The 26,798-nt window shown below is 44.2% G+C and overlaps 1 protein-coding gene across 2 annotated transcripts in view; it reads left to right on the top strand.

Annotated features, from left to right (window-relative positions):
* The first annotated feature begins 3,784 nt into the window (after positions 1 to 3,784).
* mob2a (MOB kinase activator 2a) overlaps positions 3,785 to 26,798 on the top strand; it is a 62,138-nt gene continuing 39,124 nt past the window's right edge. Inside the window, exon 1 of one of the 2 annotated variants that reach the window (XM_086109214.1) lies at positions 3,785 to 4,311. In XM_086109214.1, the coding sequence (XP_085965340.1) occupies positions 4,295 to 4,311 (17 nt within the window). In that variant the 5' untranslated portion in view covers positions 3,785 to 4,294. Of the gene's footprint in view, positions 4,312 to 26,257; positions 26,689 to 26,798 lie in introns of those variants that run through there. The other variant, XM_086109213.1, reaches the window with a different exon arrangement.

The raw sequence follows: 26,798 nt of genomic DNA on the forward strand, positions 1-26,798 counted from the left end.
ACATTACATTGCAGGCTTCAGAGATGAGAAGTCCTGAGAAGAATCTGAGCTCACACGTTGTCCCCATCCTAGTTTTCTCCAGATACTGTACTCCACTTTTCTCCCATATTCCAAAAACATGCATGTTAGGTTAATTGAAGACGTTTCTGCTCCCTGATGACTCTCTTGTATCGTCACTTCTCTTCTTAAAATGTGATTCTGTCTTTACCACATTTGTACATCGAATTAAAAAAAAAATCACAATAAAGTGGCCAGAATGTAAATTCCAATGAAGTAGAGTGACTGTGAATGGGTGTTTATTTATATGTGCCCGCAATTGCCTGCCAACCAGTCCAGGGTTCATACCAAAGTCAGCTCACATAGCTTGCAGCTCACCCCAACCTTAATTAAAGAAAATCGATGTCTACTGTAGATACATGTGTACAATGCAGTGCATGCAAGCTAAAGTAAATAAGGTATGAGATACTGCTGCAATGGCTCAATATTCCAAGCTACCATAATAGACGTACTGTTAAATGATGCCCAAATAGTTTCAATAGCTGTGCATTATGATATGTTCAAAAATGATTCCAGAATTGAATACTAAAATGAAGGGGGGAAAAGTCTTTGTGATGAGAGGTTGCATCATATCAATGCGATTTTTTAACGCTGATTTCCGAACCCTAAATTAAAAACTTTTATGGGGTATTCTCATTAAATTGATGGTGTTCATCTGGCTGAGAGAAGTCGAGCAGGTGGATCCACTGTTACTGATGTGACAAAGACATAAAACACGGTTTATGCTTTGGGAAGGCAGCCTGTGTGTGAGCTCATTTATGATCATTTAACTGTAAGTTACTGTGCGTGCCTGCCACCTCCACCGCTTCACAGTGAGAGGTCAGTGCACATGGATGCCTTCCAGAGGAGAAATATGGCTTCCAATGACATTTCGCCGGGTCTTGTTTGATTGTGATGAACGCCACGGGAAGCTCACGAAAGACAAAGGCATGAGTGCAGTGATTCTTAACCTTAATCGAGGTAGCGAACCCAACCAATTCATATGCACATTCATCGAACCCTTCATTACTGAAAAATAAAAATTCAAGAAGTGTTCCTTCAGTTTTACCGGTGCGAGACTCAAGTTGTTCAACTTGGCATGACACATCATGGAAAAAGGATGCCGAGTCCCATCACATTCCGTGAATCCATGTGGTACATATTCGTCCGACCACTTTGGTTTTTTTTTTTTTTTTTGTGCGACATAGTTAGCATGTATTTAAAACATTCTAAGAGAAATCACACAATGTACTATCATGACAGTCGCACATTGACTACTGAGTGAACTAAATTTCCCGCAGCACTGATTGGATAAGCAATGTAATGTGATCATACAGTCAGTGATCGCCAAGCGGGCGTGTCATAATTGACATGTTGAGTCGGGTGTGTCTTAACCTCCATGGCAGAGTCTCCGTCAAACCCCTGAGACCGATTCACCGAACTCAGGTTAAGGACCACTGCATTAGTGGCTCCATTAGGTATGCAGTCTATCGTTTTTGTTTCTTTATTCCGCCTCAAGATGTCATGGGATATACAACAAGAGTGACAGAATAAAATTGCTTGCACATGGAGTTTGCGGCAAAGAATGGTCTAAATAGGACTTGGAATGTATCATTTGGGCACAATATAAACTAAACTAAACAGTCTTTGCTTTGCATAAAAACATTTAGTTGAACAAAGCAATGTTTACAAATACTTATTACAATTATTTTATTTTGAATTTAACTTTGAAATACTAGTCATACATTTTTACCTTCAACGTTTTTAAACAGCACCATGATGCAGTGGACGCTCTGAAACACTTTCTCCATAGGGCAAATGAGCATAGTTTTGCACGGTGTCCCTCAAGTCATGACAGGTAGCAATTGATGGCAATGTGCAGTTGTTGAAAACAATTAGTATCTTTTTTTCTCATTGCAGTGTGCAAAGAAACTGGGGTGTTCAAGTTCATCGAGTTCCTGTCAATCTTGGCAAGCACATCAACATTGGCATCACACAGAAATGTTCCATTTCAGTTAAAAACAAACAAACATGCAGTTAAAAATGCAATTTCTCAAAGATTCTGCATGCATATTTTGTATGTTTTCTAGACTTTAGATGTTACCATATAACATACAGCATGTATGTTATATGATCATTTGCGTCACCATCATAAAAGCGTTTTTTTTTTGTTATCTCTTGTTTTCAATGTTTTGGGTCAGAACCACATATAAGAGAGTAGAACAAACATAACAGCTACTGCTGCAATCAAATGCCTTTGGATGGCAACAGTGGCTAGAAGATTATATTTGGCCTCCACACGCCGAACAGAATCATTACGTAATGCGGCTGCACCCACGTTTTTTTCTTCTCATTTTTAAATGAAAAACTTTATTGTGCGAATGTCAAGTGTGTCAAGCATTCACATGACAATTGTGCATCCAAAAATGTGTGTGAATGTTAACTCATGTATTGAAACTAATGTTTGTTTTTCTGCAAGAATGCTGAATGCCTCGGGCTTTCTATGTTTGCATATTCTCCTTATGCTCCTGTTTTTTTTCTTTTCCTTTTGTTGTAGGTATTCCACTTTTCTCCCACATTCCAAAAACGTGCATATTAGGTTAATTGAAGACACATTTGCCGTAGCTGCCCATGTTAGTGTGAATGGTTGTTTGCTTGTATGTGCCCCATTGCCTAGCGACGAGTTCAGAGTAAAACCTGCCTCGTGCTCACAACCCCAATGTGGACAAGCACTTCCATATATCTTTCTTTATCTATACTGGGTTGGAAAATGCTTCTGTAAGGACTTGGGCTTTTGAACCAGAAGTGTTTCAAGGTAGCATCACCACCTCCCAAGTTTGCTTGCGTGCCTGCATTTGTGTGATGTGCACTACAAATCGTACAAATACTACATGATAAGAATGCCGACTGCAAATTCAATCCCCATGAGGAATTCTAATCAGAACATAATGTTGCATCTTTGGGTTTGTCCCATTTGGGGGTCATCATAGTGAGTCAATCGCATGATTCGTCTGGCACCATTTTTATGCCAGAAGCTACTTTTTAAAAATGCATATTTACTTATTGGGATGAATGTTGGGAATTGAAAACCGCGGCATCAGAATGAAAGGCAACAGAATGTTACCAAATTACTACTGTATATGAGAATGTCAATAAAATGAAGCTTCTGAAGGCATGGAGAACAAACTGTGCAAAATTCATTTCGAGTTCCCTAAATATCATATCCAAGAAGATCAAAGGCGAGATCATGGACAGAAAAAAACAAGGATGGCACAGATCACAGCACTTCTAAAGGTCGGCTCGCTCTGACGTCATCCCAAAAATACTCGCAGTCGCTAGGGGGCATATTTGCATTGTTTCCCTATACCCACCATTATTATTATAGTCCACAATTCATCGTGTTCTTTGGCATTTCAGCTAACCCAACAGCATTTGCACGTATTTTCATCCATCCATCCATCCATTTTCCAACCCTCTTATCAAAGGGAAGCAATTTGCAGTGCTTAACTTCACAATCAATAGACAGCAAACTGAATTGATTACGTCACTACACGTATTTACAAGCAAGCAAACAAACAAACAAACAAACAAAAACCAAGCACAGAACTAATGAGTAAATTCACGCTCCACAAAAAAACTCGTTCGATGTATGCTTCAAAGCATCAAATGTTGTCTAGGGGGTTCGTTGCCTCCAACGTTCCCCCAACGACGCACAGGAGCCGCAAAGTGCGAATGGCTCGGCTCTGTGTTTACTTCCGGACCTCGATGTGAGAGTTGCTCGCAGGCAGAGAAGCAGCAGCGGCAGGCGGCTTCGCTGGACCTTCAATCTGTCAGCTAGCAGTCATACGAGCTTTCATGACAGAGGTTACTGGGTTTGGCCCGACGGCATCCCGACACTCAAGTCTTCATTCAGCGCACCGGTCCGGAGCCCCTCGGCTTGCGCGCCCCAACCCCGCTCTGCGTGCTGCGTTCCCCGGCTCAAAGTCGCTCAATACTTCCAGGCTGCCCCGCTGAGCAGCTGCTTGTGATAGTGCCTCTTCATGCTCGGCGCTAGCAGAGCAGCACAAGGACGGTCACTCGGAGCGTGAGCGCCGTTCTTGGTCTGGACGGCCGGGGGGGGAGTCAACTGACCCCCGGAGAGAGCGACGGGACTCGGCGACGCGAGGCAGTCGGTCGGATCAAGTCGAGGGGGTCGCCTCCGACTCCTGGCGTTATCCCCTACTAGCTAGCCTTAGCTAAGCTAGCTCCAAACAGCACCATGGACTGGTTAATGGGGTGAGTACACATCGTTTCCCCTCATTTTACACGCCACCTACTCCCAGTTTTATTGTTGACACTTTGGGCTTGTCACTGCTTTATTTGTCACAATTTCGGTTGACTGTCGTGTTGCATTTCTCACATTCTAGCCCGGTGAGGCTAGCTCGATAGCAAAGCTTGCAGTCAGTGGGCTTCACCTGCAATGATAAAGCGACCAAACCAAGGACCGAGAGTTTTTATTTTCGTATCCTTGCGGCGTCTTGCCCTCTGTCCTAAAACGACAGCACCCACATTAGGTCCTGTCTTTGTCAAAGACAGTTTGCTGCACGGGGTGCTTATTTATAGCAATGATTAACACAGCAAAGTGGCTAACATTAGCAGCGTCCTGCTAAGGGAGCTGTGCCCAGCTGAGTGCAAGGTGCTCCTTCTCAGGCTGTCTCTCTTCGCCGGTGGTTCTCAACTGCCGTCACCTTAAGACCCGCAATTGCAAAGTGTCGACGCATGTTTATACAAGTTAAAAACAAAGACAATGTACTAGTAGCCGATGAAAACACGAAAACATGCTTACATTTTCAAAGTGCCTTTCAGAGCATTACTAATCTGAGGACTGCATCTCCAAAAAATGAACTCAGTATAATTAAACATGACAATTGCAAAAAATACAGCCAACAATCTTCACGTATATCTTGGCCCTAATCTCTTCTTTTTAGAAAAGTCCCTGACATGGTTTGTGTCGTACAGAAGTGTGCTAAGTATAAATACATGCCCCGTTACACCACAATAATGTTTCTGATGCATGGCTGTCAAAATATGCCGTTTTTCAAATTAAGGAGGAATCTGACATGGTATTTTATTGTACAGTGCGTCCTTAGTTCAATGGCAGCGACGTATACCAAAATTGTACTTAAGTCTGAGCATGTTGTAGGCCAGCGGTCACCAACCTGTTTGAGACAGAGAGTTACTTCTTGGGTACTGATTAATGCGAAGGGCAACCAGTTTGATACACAACTTCAGGAATAACACATTTCCTCAAGTAACTTTTCATAATATTGTTATCGCATGTCATTTCTAAAAGATAACAAATCATGATACAGCAATACTTTTCAAAATAACCAGGAAGCAGCACCATATTAACATGTACAACTTACTCAAAAAAATGTCATCCAGTGTTCATATTTTCAAATGACCACTACTACAACATTCCTTGAAGATCATACTGTAACATCACTGGTGAGCTCTTTTTAAAACAGGACTGCAGGCTGCACTACCCCGTAGGCCATAACCAACCATATCTTTGCACAGTAAGAAAGTCACAATTACACTTAATTTGAACTTAAGTCTACTGTTCAATCATACTCATTTAGGTATTTGAATGGATAACAGTAAGTACGGCGTTTAGCTGAGTGTGCCTTCTTGTGCCACATGATGATGCATTCATTGCGCGCTGTGCACAACCTCAAACTGTGATATGTCTTACTGTCACAAACAAGAGGACCCACTCACTTTTTTACCTACCCGTCCACAACCTAGACGAAATGGGTCCATGACCCGCTTTTTGGTCCCAACCAACCAGTTCAGAATCACTGCTCCACGCTACTGCTGTCAGGAGCCATGCTAACCCACCCAACGTGGTTTCCCTGAGACCTGTCAAAAGTCCTGTTTTGTTTGACTCAAGGAATGACTGGCTGAGCGACATATTTAACAAAACAATAGACCCATTTTAATACAGTAAACTAGTTTTGAGTACCTTCTTAGTGTGCCGCCTTGAATTGTGTCAGATACCATTATATTTATAATGATAATTTTGGGTAAGGTGTGTCCATGCTGAATTCGTTCCACTACAGAGTAACAATTGTGGGTCATCGGTTTCCCGTTTGACCAGTTATTAAATAATTTAAATGTAATTGTGGTTATCACTGTTAGATGTGGAAGAGTAAGTGTTGAGTCAATTTGTTGTGCTGGCTGCGTAGAGTATTAGCAGCCTGTGTGCATGCCCGTGTGCGTGCCTGTGTGCCCGTGTGCCCGTGTGCGTGTGTGTGTGTGTGTGCGCGGGCGCATGCAGGCTTGCACCACAGAGCAGTCAGGGCAGGGCAAAGGAGGGGTGGAGGCCTGCTGTCTGGCCTGTTTCTCCACCATGTGACATTTTGGCTGAGAGATAACGCTCTGCAAAACACATGCAACCACAATATCAGCTAGTTCACACCAGTTCCATTTTTTATTCGTCTTGCGCATTTTGGGAATCACAATAGTTATTTTATATTTTATTTTTTGGTGGACACACAAGGTCACTTAGACTCCAAACAAAGATTACCTGCTTGGTTGGGTTTCTAATTCTTGCCTGCAGCAACATGTCTCTCAAGTTTTAAAAGGCAGCCCGTCTTGTAAAAGTGACGTATGTACTTTGATACTCACTCGATGAATTTTAGGGCATGCCAAGTGGCAATTGGAACTATTTTTGTTGATTCAAGGACATTGTCAGTTATTTTGTTGAAAAGATTTCAGATTGTTCTCCAATAGAAGTGAGCACAGTGTGATGACCAAATGAGCAAAAAGGTTAAAATCATTATGCCGTGGTGCTTTTTCTCCTCTGCTGGAGCTGAAATGTTACTCATTTCCTCACCAGAATGATTGCTGCATGAAGGTGTGTGCATGTGTTGCTTACATTCGGGTTTAGATCGATGTTTCTCAACCGTTATTGCTCCAATGCACATATTTGACATCAGGAAAAACGGAAATGTCACCAAAAGTGCAAACACAACTCAATTATCGTCTAGTGGAAGATTATCTTAATTGTTCTGCCTGTGACTATATGTCTCTGTCATCAAACATAACTACAGTACATATGTAGTATTTACTGTAAATAATCATTGATGACCTCTTAAGTGAAATTAAACAATTTCCCACGGCACACCAGATGATCTCTCACGGTACACTAAATGCTGCAGCACACTAGGTGGAAAGCACCGGTTTCTTCACTCTAAAATCATCGTGCTCGCTTCCTGTTTAATGTGAGAAGACATGAAATGTTGGAAAACCTTTTCTTTACTTCCTCCCTTGTTTGCAGAGGAGGTCATGATAACATTGCCAATATCAATGACTTAGCTTTTTGCCTCACTGGCTGCTGTCCAATTCATGAATCTGTCCACAATTTCTTGTTGATTTATTAATAATATTCAACTGCAACTATTAAACCCCACTAAAAGTAATAGTTACTGATTTACTTAGTGATTGTTTGGCAAGTCAAGAATAACAGCCACTCATAAGGAAGCGAGATCACGTTCAGACAGTCAGGATGATTGTCTTTATGGGCAATCCCGGGGCTGCATGCGGCCCGTCGGCTGCATGTTTGTGGCACCAGAACTGTTAAGGCCCTTTCCAAGATCATACAAGAGCAGGCGTTCTCAAAGGAGTCGTAAGCCACACTTAACACATTGAACAACATCAGTCAGTCAATCGGACCCCTCATTGAAGTCACACAGCACCATTCACAAATGTTGGGACTCGTTGCATACACAATGGGACCCGCATTATTAGGTGCCCCGCCCATTTTGCAGAAAATTTAAGACTTCTAAGTGTGCCTTATGGTCATGAAAATACGTTAGCTAGTGGAGGGCTAATTGTCTCTCTGGTCCAGCGACCAGGTTTGCAAACTTCCTTTGTGCTAGCACGGCATCAGAGGCCAACAGCGAAGTAACGACCATGGCGTTGATGCACAGCCGATCAGGGATCACCAACCTTTTTGGTTACTGATTAATGCAAGGGGCTACCAGATTGATGTCTGCTTCGGAAATACACATATACGTACGACGTCACACGCTCGTAGCTATCGAAACATTTCTGTGCCATCAATAGACTTGATTCATTCTTATTCAAATCCGAAAATTCTGATTCCGCATTTATTTTTAATGGCTGCTTCCACCGATTCGTGCACAGCCGTACTAACAGCCAAACTTGGCAATTGTAATGGCAGCAAAACATGCTGAAAAATTCCTCCTCTTCCCACCACACAGGATCTCAACAGTGGCGCAACATTAAGCGTCACTGACAAACAAACTGCAAATTCCACAATGCAGCGCTTCATGCGAACAGTCATACTTTCTGTATGTTTGGAATTCATCTCATGTCACCTGTTTGCTGATATAGCCTGATAGCATCTTTTAATTGTTGACAGCTTGTGTTTGACTGCGTGCATTCAATTTGCGGCGGTTCGCTTTCAGTACACAATCCAACCTTGAAGGTCAAACAGTCTTTTTTTAACGTGCTTATCCCGCTCTGATTTATTTTGATTGCAAAACACGTTCCTATATCAAATGATACAAGGGAAATACGGTAGTGTGTTGAAAATTCATCCCGTTCCCATCAAAGAAAATCTTTATTATCTGTACATTTTATACTCCAGTAGTATTATGAGTGTGTTAGCTGTGCCGAAACCTGTGGAGGTACTACAATATATAAAGGAAGAATGAACAAAAATAATGTAGCGGAAAGAAACCTTAGCCTGGTAAGAGAGGGTCATGATGGAGTATTTGATGAGGTTTCTAAGCAATGGAGACATTAGCAGGTGCTGGGAGAAGGAGTGGCATAGTTTACGAGAAAGTAGGAAGCTCCCGGCGGAAACAAATGGAACTGATAATAACACTTCCCTAATGGTGGCAAGATAAAGGAGATGATGTTGAAGCTCACGAAATGTGACATAGCTTTGTTTCTGCGCAAGAGCAGCTGGGAGGTAGTGTGCTTCAATAACCCTTGTTGTTATTTTTGCACTTGCCACAATTTGTTTGCGCGGCAGACACTACCCAGACAGTATTATTTCAAAGCTGAATGACCTCATTTGTCTAGTTTCATATGTAGACAGGACGTCGACTCGCCAGAGAGATGCGCTACGCCTAAATGTGTCTTTTCCTGCCCCGGTGAAATGGGCAGCCTTTGACAGATGTTTAATTCCCTTGATTTTGAGTGATGGCTCGCTAATGCGGAACTAAGAGCGAGGGAATGGAAAATGCAGCAGCTTGGTAGAGTGAGCTACGGGCCGCCCAACTCAAGCCAGCCGTAGTCTGAATAAACCTTTAGCTTGCTTTGCATCTCCTGTGTCCTCATGCTTTACGGACACTGTAACGTATTACTGCATCATCGCTTTCCTGGTTGTTTTCGTGCTCCGTCGTCGTTGCCAGTGTTATGTGGTTGTGTTTCAGGTCCAGCTGAAATGGCAAAATCGTGTTGTAGACATGTTCAGATTAGTGGCTCCTGCCGGGGAAACATAACTGAAAGTTGTTTGTAATCAGAGCATATTTTGATTATATTTTTCTCCCGCAGTGAATTTGAAAATTCTACACACCCCTGTCCAAATACCAGGTTTTTATGATGTTAAAAAGAAAAAATTAGACCAAGATAAATCATTTTAAAACTTGTTCCACCGTCAACTATTTGGTGCAGCACCTGTTGTAGATTTTGATGTGGCGGTATTTGCCCACTCTTATCAAAAAAAAAAAAAAAAGCTCTAACTCTCTCAAGATTGTGCCGGCATCTCATGTACACACCCCTCTGAACGTCACCCCACAGATCTTCAGATTCAGGTCTGGGTGGGCCATTCCGACGCCATGTTCTTTGGGGAAGTCATACTTTTGTTGATTTGGCTGTGTGCTTTTGGAATTTTTTTATTTCCACTGTGGAGTCATCTGTAAATCAAAAAAAATGCTAACAGTTTGATGGCACATACATTTATTACATAATTCCCATAGTATCATAAACAAGTGCTTGATGGGATGCAGTATATAACAGGTGTCAAACTAAAGGCCCGGAAGACAGATGCGGCCCGCGACATCATTTCATGTGGCCCATGAAAGCAAATCACATGCATCGACACCATGTTTCTGGCTTATTGTTTTTAATAGTCTAGATTAGAGCTATTGCGAGCATTTTTTCTTCTGCTTGTGGAATGCCTTCTTTAAAATAAATAAAAAATACTAATATAAAATAGCTGAACTAACAAATATTTACTGGCATCTGCTTTCAAAACTAGATATTCATCCATTTGTTGTGAGGATGTGATAATGTAACAAGATCATCCAAATGCAATAAATGGCTTCGCAGTCATAACAGCCCTCCAAGACATTAATTCCAATGTGGCCATTATCGAACCTGTACAACTCAATTAAAGAAAACAAATCTTATCGTGGCTTGTTAGTAAACATAAACAATTGAGATGAAGTCGACCCCTTTATGCTCAAGCTTTGGCTTTGCATATTCTTATTTTATTTTTGTTTTTTTAATTCCTCCACCATCTTGGCTCCATTTTACACGACTTATCAGTGTTTTGTTTTGTTTTTAACAGTTTTGGAAGCTATGTTTTAATGACCATCACTTTCATGCAGAGTTTCACTATCCGCAGCTGGTCCTGTCCCTATCACCAGTAAATAGCAGTGGTAAACTGTAATGTTGGCTGTGCAATTGTGCACACCGTGTTATAGTTGGGGATGTTGTTGTGATCATAATCAACTAATCACATTCAAGCCCATCTTAAATGAGTCAACACACACCTGCCACCATATGAAGTGCCTCTGTTTTTCTCCAAATAAGAATCCTCTGTTGTAGTAGGCTTTTCCTGACTATTTTTGAATTTTATTCTAGTATTTTTTCTAAAGGTTATGTGCTTACATGAACTGATGGTGGATTTGGTGCCTTATGATGCTGGAACAATTTTTTTTCACTGCAACAGGGGAGTCTGAAAGACTCCCTCTGTGGTTGTTTGTATTGTGACATTTATTGGGACTGTAATTGGACAGAACAAGGAGTGGGCAGGCATTGTAATTGTATATAGGGTGGCTGCTGTCTGGGATGCAGCCGGCGGACCATGTTTCCTAATTGGTCTTGTTCCTGGGTCCAGTCGAGAAATCTACTATCAACCAAAATGAAATACTTATTTCGTGATATACCTTTCTGTCATCTTGCCCAGCCCCAAGCCAAAACATATAAAATAAACTAGGGCATTCTCTCAGTAGTGACAAAGGAAATGTACTGATGGAAATGATCTATGCTAAATCTGGTGCAAGCATTTCTTCATGTCTTGATATTAAAATATGTATGCATAAATGTAGTGTATTAATGTATGCAACCACACACTGTCCATAAACTTTAAAAAAAAAGATTCTTTATATCCTGTCAAGAATGTGTGTTGTTATATGCACAACTCTAATTGCTCTACTTCCAACGAATTTGCTGGATGAGAAGAGAACGGTCCCATTTGTTTCCTTCTTTATAAGGGAAAGCGCACGGCTCTATTAGATCCTGTCTCTATCCGCGTTTTAATTCTGTCCTGCTTCTCTCTAAGGACACTGATGTGCAGAGACGTGTGCGTGCTTTGTTACAGCTTGAGCTGGGCTCTTCAGTTGTAGCAATCCAGGCTGTGTTGAACTGGCCCAGGGCAGCCTCGGCTTCCAGATGTTTACCAACAAGGCTTACTGGCATGTTTGAGACTCAATTGTGTAGTATGACAAGCACAAGCCCAAGCAACTCTTCTATTGTGCCTCGTACATATGGCAGTGAATGACACAAAGCTGTGGAGAGAGCAATGCAAAGCTAAAGGTGCAAGAATTTAAGCCTTGTCACTGACAGCCCCCCCCCCCGCACCCTTTTTTTTTTTTAGTCTTTGTTTGGTATTCCCAATTCAACCACACTTGAGAGCACAGTGAAATATTCAACGTGTGAAAAGTCAGCAGTCAATGGAGGTTGGCCACATGTAGTTTTTTTCAGTTTTTTTTTCTTTCTGTCAGGAGGAGGAGGAGCCCATCCTCTCCACCATTGTAGCGTGGCCCTAATGAGGCATTTCCATTAATTGTATCCCGCAAGAAACGGGAAGGGAAATCTCGCTTCACTTTTGGTGAGAACTTAGCATTCGTGAATAATTAAATTATAAAGGGTCTATTTAAAATCTCTTAAGGACCCAGATAGTGTCTTGTACACTTCTGATTACATGTATTTCCAGGTTGTGCTCCTGTTGCCCCAGATAGGCAGTACAGACAGTCAAACCATAAACCAAGAATGTGTCTTCTGATATCCCCACATTACGGACTAGGCCTCTGCTTGGCCCCTTGGTTAAAAAAAAAAAAAAAAAAAAAAGATTATTGGGGCATGCGTGAGTGGCCCGGTGGCCCAGTGGTTAGCGTGTCGACCCCACAGTGCAGAGGCTTCCCTGTGTGGAGTTTACATGTTCTCGCCGGGCCTGTGTGGGTTTTCTCCAGGTACTCCGGTTCCCTCCCGCATTCCAAAAACATGCATGGCAGGCTGATTGAACGCTCAAAATTGTCCCTAGATGTGAGTGTTAGCGCGGAAGATGTTTTTTCTCTGTATGCCCTGCGATTGGCTGGCAACTGTTTCAGGGTGTCCCTCGCCTACTGCCCGAAGACAGCTTGGATAGGCTCCAGTGCCCCCCGCAACCCTTGTGAGGATAAAGCAGATCGGAAAATGAATGAATGAATGGGGCATGCGTCCCACACCTGTCCTCGTGTTATGTCTAGGTTCCAACAAAATGTAATGAAACCGAACTCTGTAAATGAATGGTGTGTTGAATGGCGATGAAGAATATTGGAGCAGGACAGAAAATGGGTGATGCTGATTAGGTGAAAAACAGAAAATGAGAATGTAGGTAAAGATGGAAAGAGACGAGGAGGGAAATAATAGTGCAGCTCAGGCGATAGAGATATGGAGATAGAAGTGGAAGCGGCATGGGTCAAAGTGTTAGATTGGAAACAGCAGAGGTCTGCAATAGAGGACAGATCGAGAGATTTAACTGCAGGGGCCCAGGCGGCCTGACACAGACAAATGAGCCGTATAGCAGGCAGGAAAAGGAACTGACCCTGCTGGACATAACTGTATACTTAAATAACGATACGGATGGATTTTTGTGTATCAGGAGAATAATTGTCATCCTTTTTTCAACAAAGCCATGGTTAGCCTCTGATAACGAGGCCTCAGTTGAGCTGCCGGACGGGTGCAGAACCATCAGGCTCTTATAGCACTGTTGTCAGCTCACGATAGATTTGCCCTTGGCGGCTGGGCCGAGGCCAAAAGGCTGGTCTGAAGTGTAATTGGATTAGAGAGCTCTGTGTTGCATCAGGGCAGGCGAGCCCAAGACACACACACTCATATTAGCACACTTTGCTCAGGCCTCAGAAAGTTCATCTCAATTCTAGAGGTTGTACAAATTACCCCCCCCCCCCCCAATATGCTATGCAACCCTCAAACTTACATAAGTGATCTTTGTTTAATCATTATTGGCTGCCCTCTTAAAACTTGGTTGTTCGTTATTTCTTTCAATATCCATCTTTATGTGAACATGTTGGTGGCTGTATGCATGTTCATCATCAGCCCTGTGACCTACTCTAAATGGGATTACAGGGTGTTGGAGCAGAATGGAGGCCATAAAAACTGCAGAGGGAAAATGTACAACAGGAGTTAATGCTCTAAGTCCTCCTACTTCATTTCACTGTTCTGCTGAGAAGGGGTGAAGGATCTACTCTTGACCTGTTTCCGATTGTGCACTTCCTGTTTAGCAGCTTCGCACAGGCAGTAAAAGGTCATTCGGGCTTTTTTTTCCTGATTGAATTATTTTGTTTCTCCTTTCAGCTTTGTGTCCGTTCACAAACAGTACATTGGGAATGGTTTGTGTCAATTTTAATAAAGGTTGTCACATGAGCTCAAGCTTCATGTATTCTTGAAGTGACATTCTAGGTACTAGTAGGTGTGGTTGAGGCAAGACACCATGACCACCAAGAAGCTCGCCATTATGGATCTGACCTTTCCAATGGGTCAGCGCATTGCCTAAGCTTCCTGCCACCATCACACTGAGGGAGGAAGTCGTGGCAGTGATTTTGGATTATAACAAGCAGCCACAATCTTCCAAATGTATTCTGTTGTACAGACAGTGGCTGAGATTCTCAAACCGTGACCTGGTCCAGATACCCAAACTGTTTAAAATTTATTAATAACATTGTCTCATGGACAGTGGTTTTACACTTTTCCTCAGGTATAAAACGGGAAGTGGAGGAGGCCCATTCGCATGTATTAAAGATGTTTGACTTGTTCAGAAGGCAACCAGAGTATACTGAGACGGTCAGCTGATTTCCGCTGTTGGGATTGGGTCACTTTATGGGAGTTGCCGCTCAGCAGTCGGGGGGGGGGGGGGGCACGCTTAAAACTGGACTTGACACGACTTCAAAATATACAACCAAGTATTTAACTCCCAAAAGTCCTCTGATATCCACTAAGAAAGTGAATGTGCGTAAACGGATTAGTCTCACTGACCGAAAGCTTACATAGTTGTAGACTGGGGAGTATCATCTGTTTGCATGCTATGATAATTAGAGATACACCAAAAGTGGCCCAAAAGTGCATTTTCGGTTTTCGACCACAACCAAAACAGGATGTTGTAATGACGCAAGTAAAAATTCCCTTCTGCTGCGGCAACCAGACGTCGGGCCAAAGAGATGCAAAAAGTGTTCCAGTTTGGCGTATTTTGCCATGGGGTTTTGCCATGTGTTCTGCTGTTTCTAGGGAAGTCTAAATGTTCTGGAGAGGACACCATGACATGGAGAGTCGATCTTCACTAATCATTACCCCCATGGCGAATTAAAAAAATGCATAAAAGACACGGAATGAATATTTTAATAAGGTGCAATTCATGGAGTATCCGCTAGGGGAAACACTGTTTTCATCAGTGTAGAAGACAACATTGTTTTGATCAGAGAAGAAGACAACAGCAGTCTCAGTATGTCACTTAGACAGATGAAATCAGAATTGGTACTTTCATCAATTAATTTCCGTGGTATAAGCTGGTAAGTGCCCTTTGAAGCGTATACAGGGAATTATCAGGATGGACTCTGGACAACTGTCCTCTGCATATCGGTTCACACCTCCATGTGTTCCATTGATCGCTAACAAACAATTATTTGGCGACATAATGACATGTAAAGAATCCAAGTGAAATACATCTATTTATTCTAATTTCACAAATTATTATCATTATTTCTTTTTTTTTACTAAGTAGTCTGGAAATTAGGGCCTGGAAAAGTGCAGACTTTTGAAATCTCAAATGTGTAGGAACCCTGATACAGGGGCAACCAAGAAGGCGGCCACCCAAAGTGTATTACATATTTATAGTATCAGCAATATTTTTTTGCACAATAGAGTTTTGATTTTGGCTTTGGAGATCTGCACAATAAATGTTCTCAAAATTATTTTGTTTTATTGTATTAGTATTTTTTTAATCAACTCTGGCTGCACGACCATACAACAGTATCTCTCATAATGTGTCGGGCCATAACTACATCATTATATATTTTTATATATTGAGCAGTTAAGACAATAAATCAAAACTGGAAAAAAAATGAGCTGTCAATATTTTGTCACTTGAAACTATTCAAGCAGGTGGTGCGGTCAATATCTCTGCAGCCACTTCTCTGTTAGTGCATCAGAGCATGTATCAGCTGCTCAGGATTGTACTCAAATGACAGATTTAAAACAACAATAAAACCCCCCAAAAAACAAAGAATACACACTGAGGTGACACTTGTAGTTTTTGCTCACTTCGGTGGATGTGAGCATGCCATGCAGGGCAGGCTCGACGCACTGGGGAGTGTGCTGCTGATTTATTATCGTCTGTGAGCTGTGTAAATGAGGCCAAGTGAGATGGAAGAGATTAGCTTACATAAAGAGCGATGGAGAGAGAAGTTCTCGGAAGTGAGCAATGGCTCTTGACCTTCTACTTTTTAACTCAGTGATTCACTATCCTCTGCTAAGCTGCCCTTTCATTCTTTCGGGCCTTCTCCTTGTAGCTGTGCCTCATTCCATGGACACCACTAGTTCTGATGAGCTTTGACAGGGCCTTGTCTTGGGTCAGACAGTCTTTTCTCGCATGAAGTCATGGGAAAAACAGTACTGTGCTTAATTTATCTGAGGCCAACTCGTTTATTAACAAGTGCTGCATTGCCCTCTGTATTGTTCTGAATAGATAACCATTAACAAATGTTCATCAGTGAACTAGGCAAAACAACTCTCAAAGGATGTTGCACTTCCAGTTTGGTGCCTTGTGACAGATGCTTTCAAATGTTCAACAAATGTAAGAAATAGCTTTTACCTCACCTTGAGCTTGTTTTGTCGTCGCCACAACTGTATTATTCTTCTATTTATTTATTTATTTTTTTATGCTGGCGCCCCCTGAGTGGCTGCCTCTCCAGCAGCGCATATCCCTGTTTGAGTTTCTTTTCGCCCTTTTACTTTATTTATTTCTTCTTCCCATTTTGTTTTGCGTGGTTTTGTACCCCAAACCTACGGGGGGGGGGGGGGGGGGCAGCTTCATTTCTGCTCATCTCCTTTATTTGCTTTAATCTTTTTACGTATCCTGTGAACGGAGATCCCGATGGCACACGCAACTCCATTGTTTACAGTAAGGACCAGCTGTTAGCATGGCGGGCTAACAGCGGGCTACTGGCCGGTGACAGACCGGATATCCCACGCGAGTTGAAGAGGAGGAGACGAGGGTGTCGAGCCGGGAAGGACCGCCGCACAAGATGGAGAAAGTACAGACATGTCCTCCCGTCCGTCATCATGGGGAATGTAAGATCGCTCCCTAACAAGATGGATGAGCTGGCGACGCTAACGCGACATCAAAGGGAGTACTGCGAGGCTAGCCTGATGCTACTCACGGAGTCGTGGCTAACAGCGATCACTCCGGACACACATGCCGAGTTGGACGGCTTCCAACTCATACGTGCGGACAGGAATGAAGGGAGTGGAAAGAGAAAAGGTGGGGGACTGGCTGTTTTTGTGAATGACAAATGGTGCAATCCGGGGCATATCACGATCAAAGACAAACTCTGCAGCCGGGACATTGAGCTGCTAGCCATTAGCCTCAGGCCCCATTATCTCCGGAGGGAATTCTCACACGTCATAGCTGTGACAGTGTACGTCCCCCCGTCGGCTAATGGTGATGCAGCGCGTGATGCCCTGATGACTGTCGTGAGCAGGCTGCAAACACAGTCCCCCAACGCCCTGCTGATCATCTCTGGGGACTTCAACCATGTCTCTCTGTCGTCCTCCCTTTCAACCTTCACGCAATATGTAACCTGTGCCACTAGAGACAATAAAACTTTGGACTTGTTTTATGCCAATACCAAGGAGGCATATAAACCCCTCCCCCTCCCCCCTCTTGGAAGAGCAGACCACAACTTGGTATTTCTCGAGCCTGTGTACAAACCACTGGTGCACAGGCAGCCAACTGTGACCAGAATGGTCAGCAAATGGTCCACGGAAGCTGAAGATGCTCTGCGGGACTGCTTCGACACGACCAGGTGGGAACTCTTCAGCGAGGTTCACGGGGAGGACATTGATGCACTCACTGACACCATCACGGACTACATAAACTTCTGTGAGGAGAACACCGTACCCACCAGAACTGTGCGGTGTTTTTCCAACAGCAAACCATGGATTAATCCCGACATAAAGCCCCTCCTGAAGGAGAAGAATAGAGCTTTTATGTCGAGAGACAGAGAGGAGCTGAAGGCCGTGCAGATTCGGCTGAGAAGAAAGATCAGGGAGGGGAAGAAGATATACAGGATGAAATTGGAGGACCAGTTGCAGGCCAACAATGTCACTGGTGTCTGGAGGGGCCTGAAAACCATCTCAGGCCATGACAGCCCAAAGACATTGACTGAGAAGGACAAGAACTGGGCAGATGGACTGAACCGTTTTTTCAACCGTTTCGACCAGTCGTCTGTCCCTTCCCCCAACCACCAACTGCAACCACTCTCACTGAGGACTTCTTCTCCTCCCCCTCCTCTTTCAACCAGCTCTCATCAACCCAGTCTGTCACCTGGTTCCTGCCTGTCCATCACAATAGAGCAGGTGAGGAACCAACTGAGGAAGATGACTGTGAGGAAGGCAGCAGGTCCAGACAAGATCAGTTCCCGGCTCCTCAGTACCTGCTCTGACCAGCTGTGTGACATTGTCCAGCACATGTTCAACCTGATCCTGAAGCTGGGCAGAGCTCCACAGCTGTGGAAAACTTCGTGCCTGGTCCCAGTGCCCAAGACCCCCCACCCTAAGGAGCTGAACAGCTACAGACCGGTGGCGCTGACGTCTCATCTGATGAAGACGCTGGAGAGACTCGTCCTCGCCCACCTTCGACCGCTGGTGAGCCCGGCACTGGACCCGCTGCAGTTTGCCTATCAGCCTGGCATCGGCGTGGAAGACGCCATTATCTACCTCCTCCACTCAGTGCTGTCACACTTGGAGAAGGCTGGGAGCACTGTGAGAATCATGTTCTTTGATTTCTCCAGTGCCTTCAACACCATCCAGCCCAACTTGCTGGGAGGTAAACTGCAGAACGCCGTAGTGGACCACCATCTCACAGCATGGATCACAGACTACCTCACAAATCGGCCGCAGTACGTGAGGTTGCAGAGCTGTGAGTCGGACAGGCTTCTCTGCAGCACTGGAGCCCCGCAGGGGACTGTTCTGGCTCCATTCCTGTTCATCCTCTACACCTCGGACTTCAGACACGCCACTCCAAACTGCCACCTTCAGAAGTTCTCCGATGACTCTGCGATTGTTGGCCTCATTACAGAGGGGGACGATCGGGAGTACAGGGGAATGACGAAGGACTTTGTGGACTGGTGCCAGCAGAATCTCCTCCAGATCAACCCTAGGAAAACTAAGGAGTTGGTTGTGGATTTCTGCAGGAAACAGTCCTCACCAGCACCGATGAACATCCAGGGTATGGACATAGAGAGGGTGACCTCCTACAAGTACCTAGGTGTTCTTCTGAACAACAAACTGGACTGGTCTACAAACACGGACACCCTGATTAGGAAAGGACAGAGCCGACTCTTCCTACTCAGGAAACTGAGGTCTTTTGGGGTTCAGGGGTCGCTCCTTAAGACTTTCTATAACTCGGTGGTGGCCTCGGCCATCCATTATGGCATTGTCTGCTGGTCAGGTAGCATCTCAGCCCGGGACAGAAAGAGACTGGAGCGACTGGTCAGGAAGGCCAGTTCTGTCCTGGGCTGCTCCCATGACACTCTGGAGGAGGTGGGCAACAGAAGGATGCTAACTCAGCTAAAAGCTATGATGGACAGTCCCTCCCACCCTCTCCAGCCCGCCCTGACAGCACTAGGTAGCTCCTTCAGCCAGAGACTGTTACACCCGCGCTGCAAGAAGGAGAGATACCGACGCTCGTTCCTACCAACTGCTGTCAGGCTGCTGAATAAAAAATAGCAACAATAATATTAATAATAATTAATGATGTGGAAAACAACTGTAAATAGCACTGCGATTTATCCATTTTGTATTTATATTGCACTTAATTGAACGGTGTTTGTTTGTTTTTTCTTCTTCTTTCTGCCTACATTCTTTCTGCTGGAGGCTGTAAATTTCCCCAGTGTGGGACAAATAAAGGATATCTTATTCTTATTCTATCAGTTGACATGTATCTTTTGGGCTTCCCCCAATTGTGGTCAAAGCATGTTTTCACCAAATTGTTGCCTGAGTTTCGTTCGCAGGCTTCCTCTTAATATGGGTGTCAAGAAGTAGGAGGGCATACAGAAATTAAATGTAATCTTGGGGGGCTAACAACTGTGTTTTCGATTTTGTGTTGCCCCCCCCCCCCCCCCCAAATCTTGTCAGAGAGCAAACGATGTCGGCAAGGAGTAGCAGGTCAGAGGTGTGTCTGCTGTTCTGAGTTCATGTGTGTCTCTGAGATCGACTTGCGATGGGAGGCAAATATGCAGCGCGCTTAATCACTCTCAATCTCGCATGCAAGGTTAGCTTCCTACATACACCCTGTGCTACACATTGTTAGACGACGGCGGTCTGAAAGTTGACAGTTCAGTCAAATTCAGACATGCCTTCTTTCCATTCCATGCTCAGCTCGATATTGTTCCAGTTTCATGTTGTCTGTCTACAAGCAATCAATGCTTCTTTGTTTTGAGTGTATTGTTCACGTACACCTGCATCCTCTTGTTTGCATATGACCTCTTGTTTGACTTTGTGTGCAGCGCCTTTCTCATCGCCCCACACTGTAACAACCGCTCTTTTCCCTCCTCATTGTTCGCAGGAAGTCTTCGTCACTCACTGAAGGCAAACAGGAAGTGCTGCCTTCCTTCTCCGACCGTCTGTCACTGAGCCGGCCGGCTTTATCAGAATGCGGCAGTGTGAGCTTTTGGCTCAGACCGCAAATGTTATGGTCCGTTGCATATTGTACTCGTGTATCTCAGTAGGCGCCGTGTTGTCACTGCAGCCTGACTTGTGCAGCTCTACTGGCTGCGATTCTGTAGATTTTGTCCACTATGCAAATCTCGAAATATCTATGCATTGGTTAGGTTGCCAGCCTGGGTTATGCTATGATGTGCCTTTTACAGAAATATCTCCACTTCAAATGAGACTTTAACCCACGTGTATCCCTGTGGTGTTTCTTAATATTGCTCAAAGCAGCTGAAGTGCATTTATTTTACTGTTCACAAATCTTAATGAAGCTTCTCTAATGGAATTGCCTGTGTGCATTGCATCATTATTTGCTGAAAGTGGGGTCAATTTTGCATAAAGCTCACTGGTTCTTCACAGCTTCGCACTTCACTGAGGCTTGAACGTGTACTCGCACACAATTGCTGAAGAACCAGTAGAGTGAACAATTCAACTATGGGTTCGCTTGCACATGCAACGCATGCATGCGTGTCAGAAAGTGTTTTACTTTGCAGTCGGGGAGTTATGATGATCGGTGCAGCGTCTGCTGTGATGCGGACGTTGTATCGGTCTGTCGTGGTGAAGAAGGAGCTGAGCCAAAGGGCGAAGCTCTCAATTTACCGGTCGATCTACGTTCCAACCCTCATCTATGGTCACGAGCTATGGGTCGTGACCGAAAGAACGAGATCCCGGATACAAGCGGCCGAAATGAGTTTTCTCCGCAGGGTGTCCGGGCTCTCCCTTAGAGATAAGGTGAGAAGCTCGGTCATCCGGGAGGGGCTCAGAGTCGAGCCGCTTCTCCTCCACATCGAGAGGAGCCAGATGAGGTGGCTTGGGCATCTGATTCGGATGCCTCCTGAACGCCTCCCTGGTGAGGTGTTCCGGGCATGTCCCACCGGGAGGAGACCCCGAGGAAGACCCAGGACACGCTGGAGTGACTATGTCACCCAGCTGGCCTGGGAACGCCTCGGGATCCCCCGGGGAGAGCTGGAAGAAGTAGCTAGGGAGAGGGAAGTCTGGGCTTCCCTGCTAAAGCTGTTGCCCCCGCGACCCGGCCCCGGATAAGCGGTAGAAGATGGATGGATGGATGGATGGAGTTATGATGATAAAAATGTTAAGTCCTGTCAGTGTTCATTTTTACAATGTCTAAGAATGCAATGTATGTACAGCCACAGTTATGTGCTTGAGCAATGCCAATCACAATGAATCATTTCCTTATAGAAGAGGAACTAGGTGTTACTGCACTGCAGCTAAGTTGTCGAGAGCAATAGAAAAAGATATTATTGATTAATATAGTAGTAATCACAAAGGCCGTATATACTGTATTCAGTTTAACATTCCTCTCAAATTTCCCAAGAGCAAAAGTAATGAGCTTTTTCCTTGACAATATCTTCAAAAATGTGCAACAATTGAAGTAGGCCTCTCTGAACATCAGTTGAACATTGGCAGAGAAGCTCCTTTGTCATTGAAGTGCACTTGAGCTGAACTCCAATGTGTTTTAGGTTGAGAGCATTGATATCACCCGCACGTTTATCTTAATTATGTCTTAATGCTCAAAATGTATTTGACATACAGTAAGCACAATACAATACATACAATACATGCTGATTTATATAGCGCTTTCACAACAGCGGCAGCTGTAACAAAGCGCTTAACAAAACAGTTAACATAAAGTAAAATAATAAACTCAACACATAACATAAAACACGGACAGTCGTGCAGTCCTAACCACTTTTTCGTCACACACTTTGTTGTTTGAAGCAGTTTGAGATGAAAGAGGAGAGAATCAAAGTGTCCTTTAACCAGTGGATCAGAGACGTCATGCTCAAAATGTGCACACGTCGGCTACAAGCTAAGTTTCAAAGTCAACAAGAACCTGTAGCATCCATTGACGAAAAAAGAGATTGGTTCACTTCTCAAGTACAGGCCAAGCTTGTTGTCAACAGAAACATAATGCAGTGCACCCTTATACCACAAGAGGGCCCTATATCTCAGGTTCTCTTAAAGTAGGATACTGTATACTGACATTCATGCTTTTTCACAGTATGGTTCATTTGAGTGCATTTGTTGTTGGAAACTGTGAAACACTGTATGTGTGTGTTCTGCCTCTGCACTCTGTTAACATGCAAAGGGATGTAATCCTTGAGGTAGAATACTATATATCCATTCATTCATTAATTTTCCGATCCGCTTTTCGTCATAAGGGTCGCAGGGGGTGCTGGAGCCTATACCAGCTCTCTTCAGGCAGTACGCGGGGGACACCCTGAACCGGTTGCCAGCCAATTGCAGGGCACACATAGACAAACAACCATCCGCGCTCACACTCACAACTCGGGACAATTTAGAGTGTTCAATCAGCCTGCCATGCATGTCTTTGGAATGTGGGAGGAAACCGGAATACCCGGAGAAAACCCACCCAGGCCTAGGGAGAACATGCAAACTCCACACAGGGAGACCGGAGCTGGAATTGAACCCGGTACCTCACGGTAAACAATGTGAGGTCGAGGCGCTAACCACTGGACCACCGGGCCCACACTATATATCCATCCATCTACTTTCTGATCCGCTTATCCTTACACGGGTCACGGGGCATGCTGAGGCCTATCCCAGCTGTCTTCAGGTAGTAGGCGGCGGACACCCTGAACTGGTTGCCACCCAATTGCAGGGCACACATAGACGAACAACCATCCACGCTCACACTCACACTCACACCTAGGGACAATTGAGAGTGTTCCATTAACCTGCCATGCATGTTTTGGGAATTTGGGATGAAACCGGAGTACCTGGAAAAAACTCAGGCAGGCACGGGGAGAACATACATTATGTTTGTCAACTGTCACCATCTGATTGCTGGTGAGCCAGAGAGCAAATGTAATTTTCTGATGGCAAGTTCATTAGCGAAGAAGTCAAAGCATATCACAGCCTGTAGTTCCTCTTTTGGCCCATGGAGGTCATGTTCTGACCGTATCTCAACTTGTTACACATGGTAGAATGGATCTGTTTGATTTCCGATCCGCTTTATCATCATAAGGGTCGTGTGGGGGAGCCTATCCTTTCGGGGAGCAGGCGGGGGACACCCTGAACCGGTTGCCAGCCAATCACAGGGCACTCGCAGACAAACAACCATCTGCGCTCACACTCACACCTAGGGACAATTTTAGAGTGTTCCATTAACCTGCCATGCATGTTTTGGGAATTTGGGAGGAAACCGGAGTACCTGGAAAAAAACTCACGCAGGCACGGGGAGAACATGCAAACTCCACGCAGGAAGGTTGGAGAGAATTGAACCCTGCGCCTCTGCACTGTGAAGCGTACGTGCAAACCAGTCGATCACTGTGCCGCAAGATGTATTTTTTCCCAAAAATAAATATTGGAATTGATATTTGGTCCAGTAAATAAATAATCCTGGACTGTACACCATAAATAGACGCACTGCCTGGCCATACAGTAGACCCTTTCATACCGCTTCACTGGGTTTCACATTTACTGTGCCACTAACTGTCCAGTGTGTAACACTCCACCCAGTGCCCGTTATAGTGCCCCCTTTTGTACACTAAATTGTGTATATGTCAGTGTCTCTGTCTCTCTCTCTCTCTCTCTCTCTCTCTCTCTCTCTCTCTCTCTCTCTCTCTCTCTCTCTCTCTCTCTCTCTCTCTCTCTCTCTCTCTCTCAATAGAGTAAGATGTGTTGAATGAAGCAGTTCAACATGTGTGTTTGTGAAAAGTATTCCTGGAAACCCTGTGTGGAACCAAGCACAGCAGTCTGTCTTGATTTTGTTTTGTTTCGTGGGGTAAGCGGAGAAAATATGTTTTCTTTCACACCAATAAAATAATGTCAAGAAAGTAATGCTGGGTTTAAAAAAAAGTCTCCTTTTAACCTTTAATTCCATTAGTATGCAATGACACAACACTTAACTGCATATCACTCTTGCACAACATGTCCTGGAAACAGGCATTGAACTTGGCGGGACAAGAGTAGTGTAAAAGGGGCTTAAATCGTGGGGAGCTGCACTGATAGGATGGCTTTCAAAATAAGGAAGAAAGCTCAATTTATCTTGGTGGAAGATTAAAGCCGAATAGGAGAAAGGAGGATGTATAGAACGGCATCAATTAAAAACAAGCCTTTGCGGTTGGCGGTTTCCATCCTCTTTATGCAGAAACCAAGCGTGTGTCCTGTCCGTACACTCCAGAGTCTACTCATCGTCAATTACCCATCATCCTGTGGTGTGACTGACGGAGGAGCAGCGGTGCGACACATCAGCAGTTCTGGTGCCAGACTGCTCTTATAGTTATTAACCAACTTGGATACATCGAAAGCAGAGTGCTTTTCAGAAGTAGAGGAATTGCCAATGCACCCACAGACACAGACACACACTGCACCGCAATTACATGAGGTCATGCTGGCTGCTTTTAAAGCTACCATTGGTCTGGATTCTTCATTTTCCTCTTCCCTCCTTCAGTTGTAGCAGACACACAAGCTCCTGAGCCCAAATTTGTGCACAGCCCTGTCGAAGCATCTTAAATTTGACCTTCTGAACCCCCCGTCATTGCTGTGCACTCAGCTCCGTCAAAGCCTTGTGTGCTGACCTAACCACTGTCAAGTTACATGAAATTGTATTCATTTATTTCCATGTCATTATGTGCCTTAGCTGCCCACCATCTAGGCATGTGTAACTGTTATATTTATCCAATCAGATTTCGGGCTCAATTCATTGCCATGTCAATCTAATCTGACCGTCGTTGCCATGTCAATCTAATCTGACTGTTTTAATTTGCATTTTTGGATGTAGTGCCAAAATGTAGTTACTAACATTGGTTTTCTGAAGTGTTCCTGAGCCCATATGGCGATATCCTTTACACATTGACGTCAGTTTTTGATGCAGTGCCGCCTGAGAAATTGAAGGTCACGGGCATTCAGTGTTGGTTTCTCGGCATTGCCGATTAAAATCATTGATTTCTTCAGATTCTCTGAACCTTTGGATAATAAAATTGACTGTAGATGATGAAATAATTGCAATTGTACATTTGGGAACATTGGCCTGAGACAGGTGTTTGATGAGCTTTTCCTCAATGTTGTTTCCCAGCTTTTTTGAAACTCATTGAACCCATGAAATTCTAAGTCAATTATTTGCTAAAAGCAATCATATTTATCAGTTTGAACATTAAATAGCTTGTGTTTGCACTGCATTCAAATGAATAGTTGAACATGATTTGTAAATCATTGTACTATATTCTGTTTTTATTGATGTTTAACATAACGTTCCAACTACCGGTACATTGGAATTGGGTTTGTCCAACAGCTCAACAAGTCTTTGCTAATTGAGATTGGCAACATTATATCTCATGTATTTTCTCAATATTAGTTCTTGACAATCTTAAATATTTATGTATATAAATCACTCACGCACACGCAGAGTTACAGTATATTAGCACATGCGTGTTTGTCAAGAGAATACAGTACAGTGCTTTAATGGCATTAGTTGTTCTTGAGTCCTATTCTTGGCCTCAAATCTGACTCACTCTTCAAGCTTGGACAACAGCTGTTTGGGACAACTTGCTGTATGTACGTAAATATATACACAGGAGTAAAATGGGAGCATATTCGAGTGAATGGGGAAGCCGTCTCATTGAAAGTGACCCCCACCACCACCACCACAAAGCTATCGTGATGACGTCACTGTGTCTGGGTAGTTTGCACATTGTTGTGGAGTTGATGTTTTTCACGGCGGGCTGAGATGATCGTGTGAGCCATTTCGCCTGTTGAGCCAGGCTGCGGACAAAGACGCCTCTTCCCCCGAGCTCACTGTCGCTTTTAACACCGGTCCATTTGTCTTGATCCCGATTCTACTGCATGTCATCGATACGGACTCTTTTGTGTTTGGAATCCAGACTGTGAGCCTGCCCCGCGGAAACTGCACGGAAAAGGGTGGGGGCGAAGGTGCAGCGTGGAGAGAAAATAAATAGTCGCAAAGGTGTCGAGCAGCGAGCGACTGTTTTGTTCCGCTTGTGTGCGCGCCCTGCAGCCGTCCACAACAGCAGCGGCTTCAATCTTGCTTTTTCGGGGCGCCGCCTAAACGCTCCGACATCGCACCATTCTGGAGTTCTTTATTCGCTTCCTGTCGTCCAGAATGAGGTTTAAAAGGAACGGCTCTTACACCTTAAATAGGTAAGTTAGTAAGATGCTGCCGTGCGCAAAGCAACTTAATGTGACACTCGTGTCTGGGGAGAAAGATGTGGGTGGGAGGGAACTGGTTGTCCTGCTATAAATCACTTTTC

This window comes from Hippocampus guttulatus, chromosome 4 (genome assembly GCF_054856545.1).
Source record: "Hippocampus guttulatus isolate MCC_2025c chromosome 4, RoL_Hgut_1.0, whole genome shotgun sequence".
NCBI classification, from domain to species: domain Eukaryota; kingdom Metazoa; phylum Chordata; class Actinopteri; order Syngnathiformes; family Syngnathidae; genus Hippocampus; species Hippocampus guttulatus.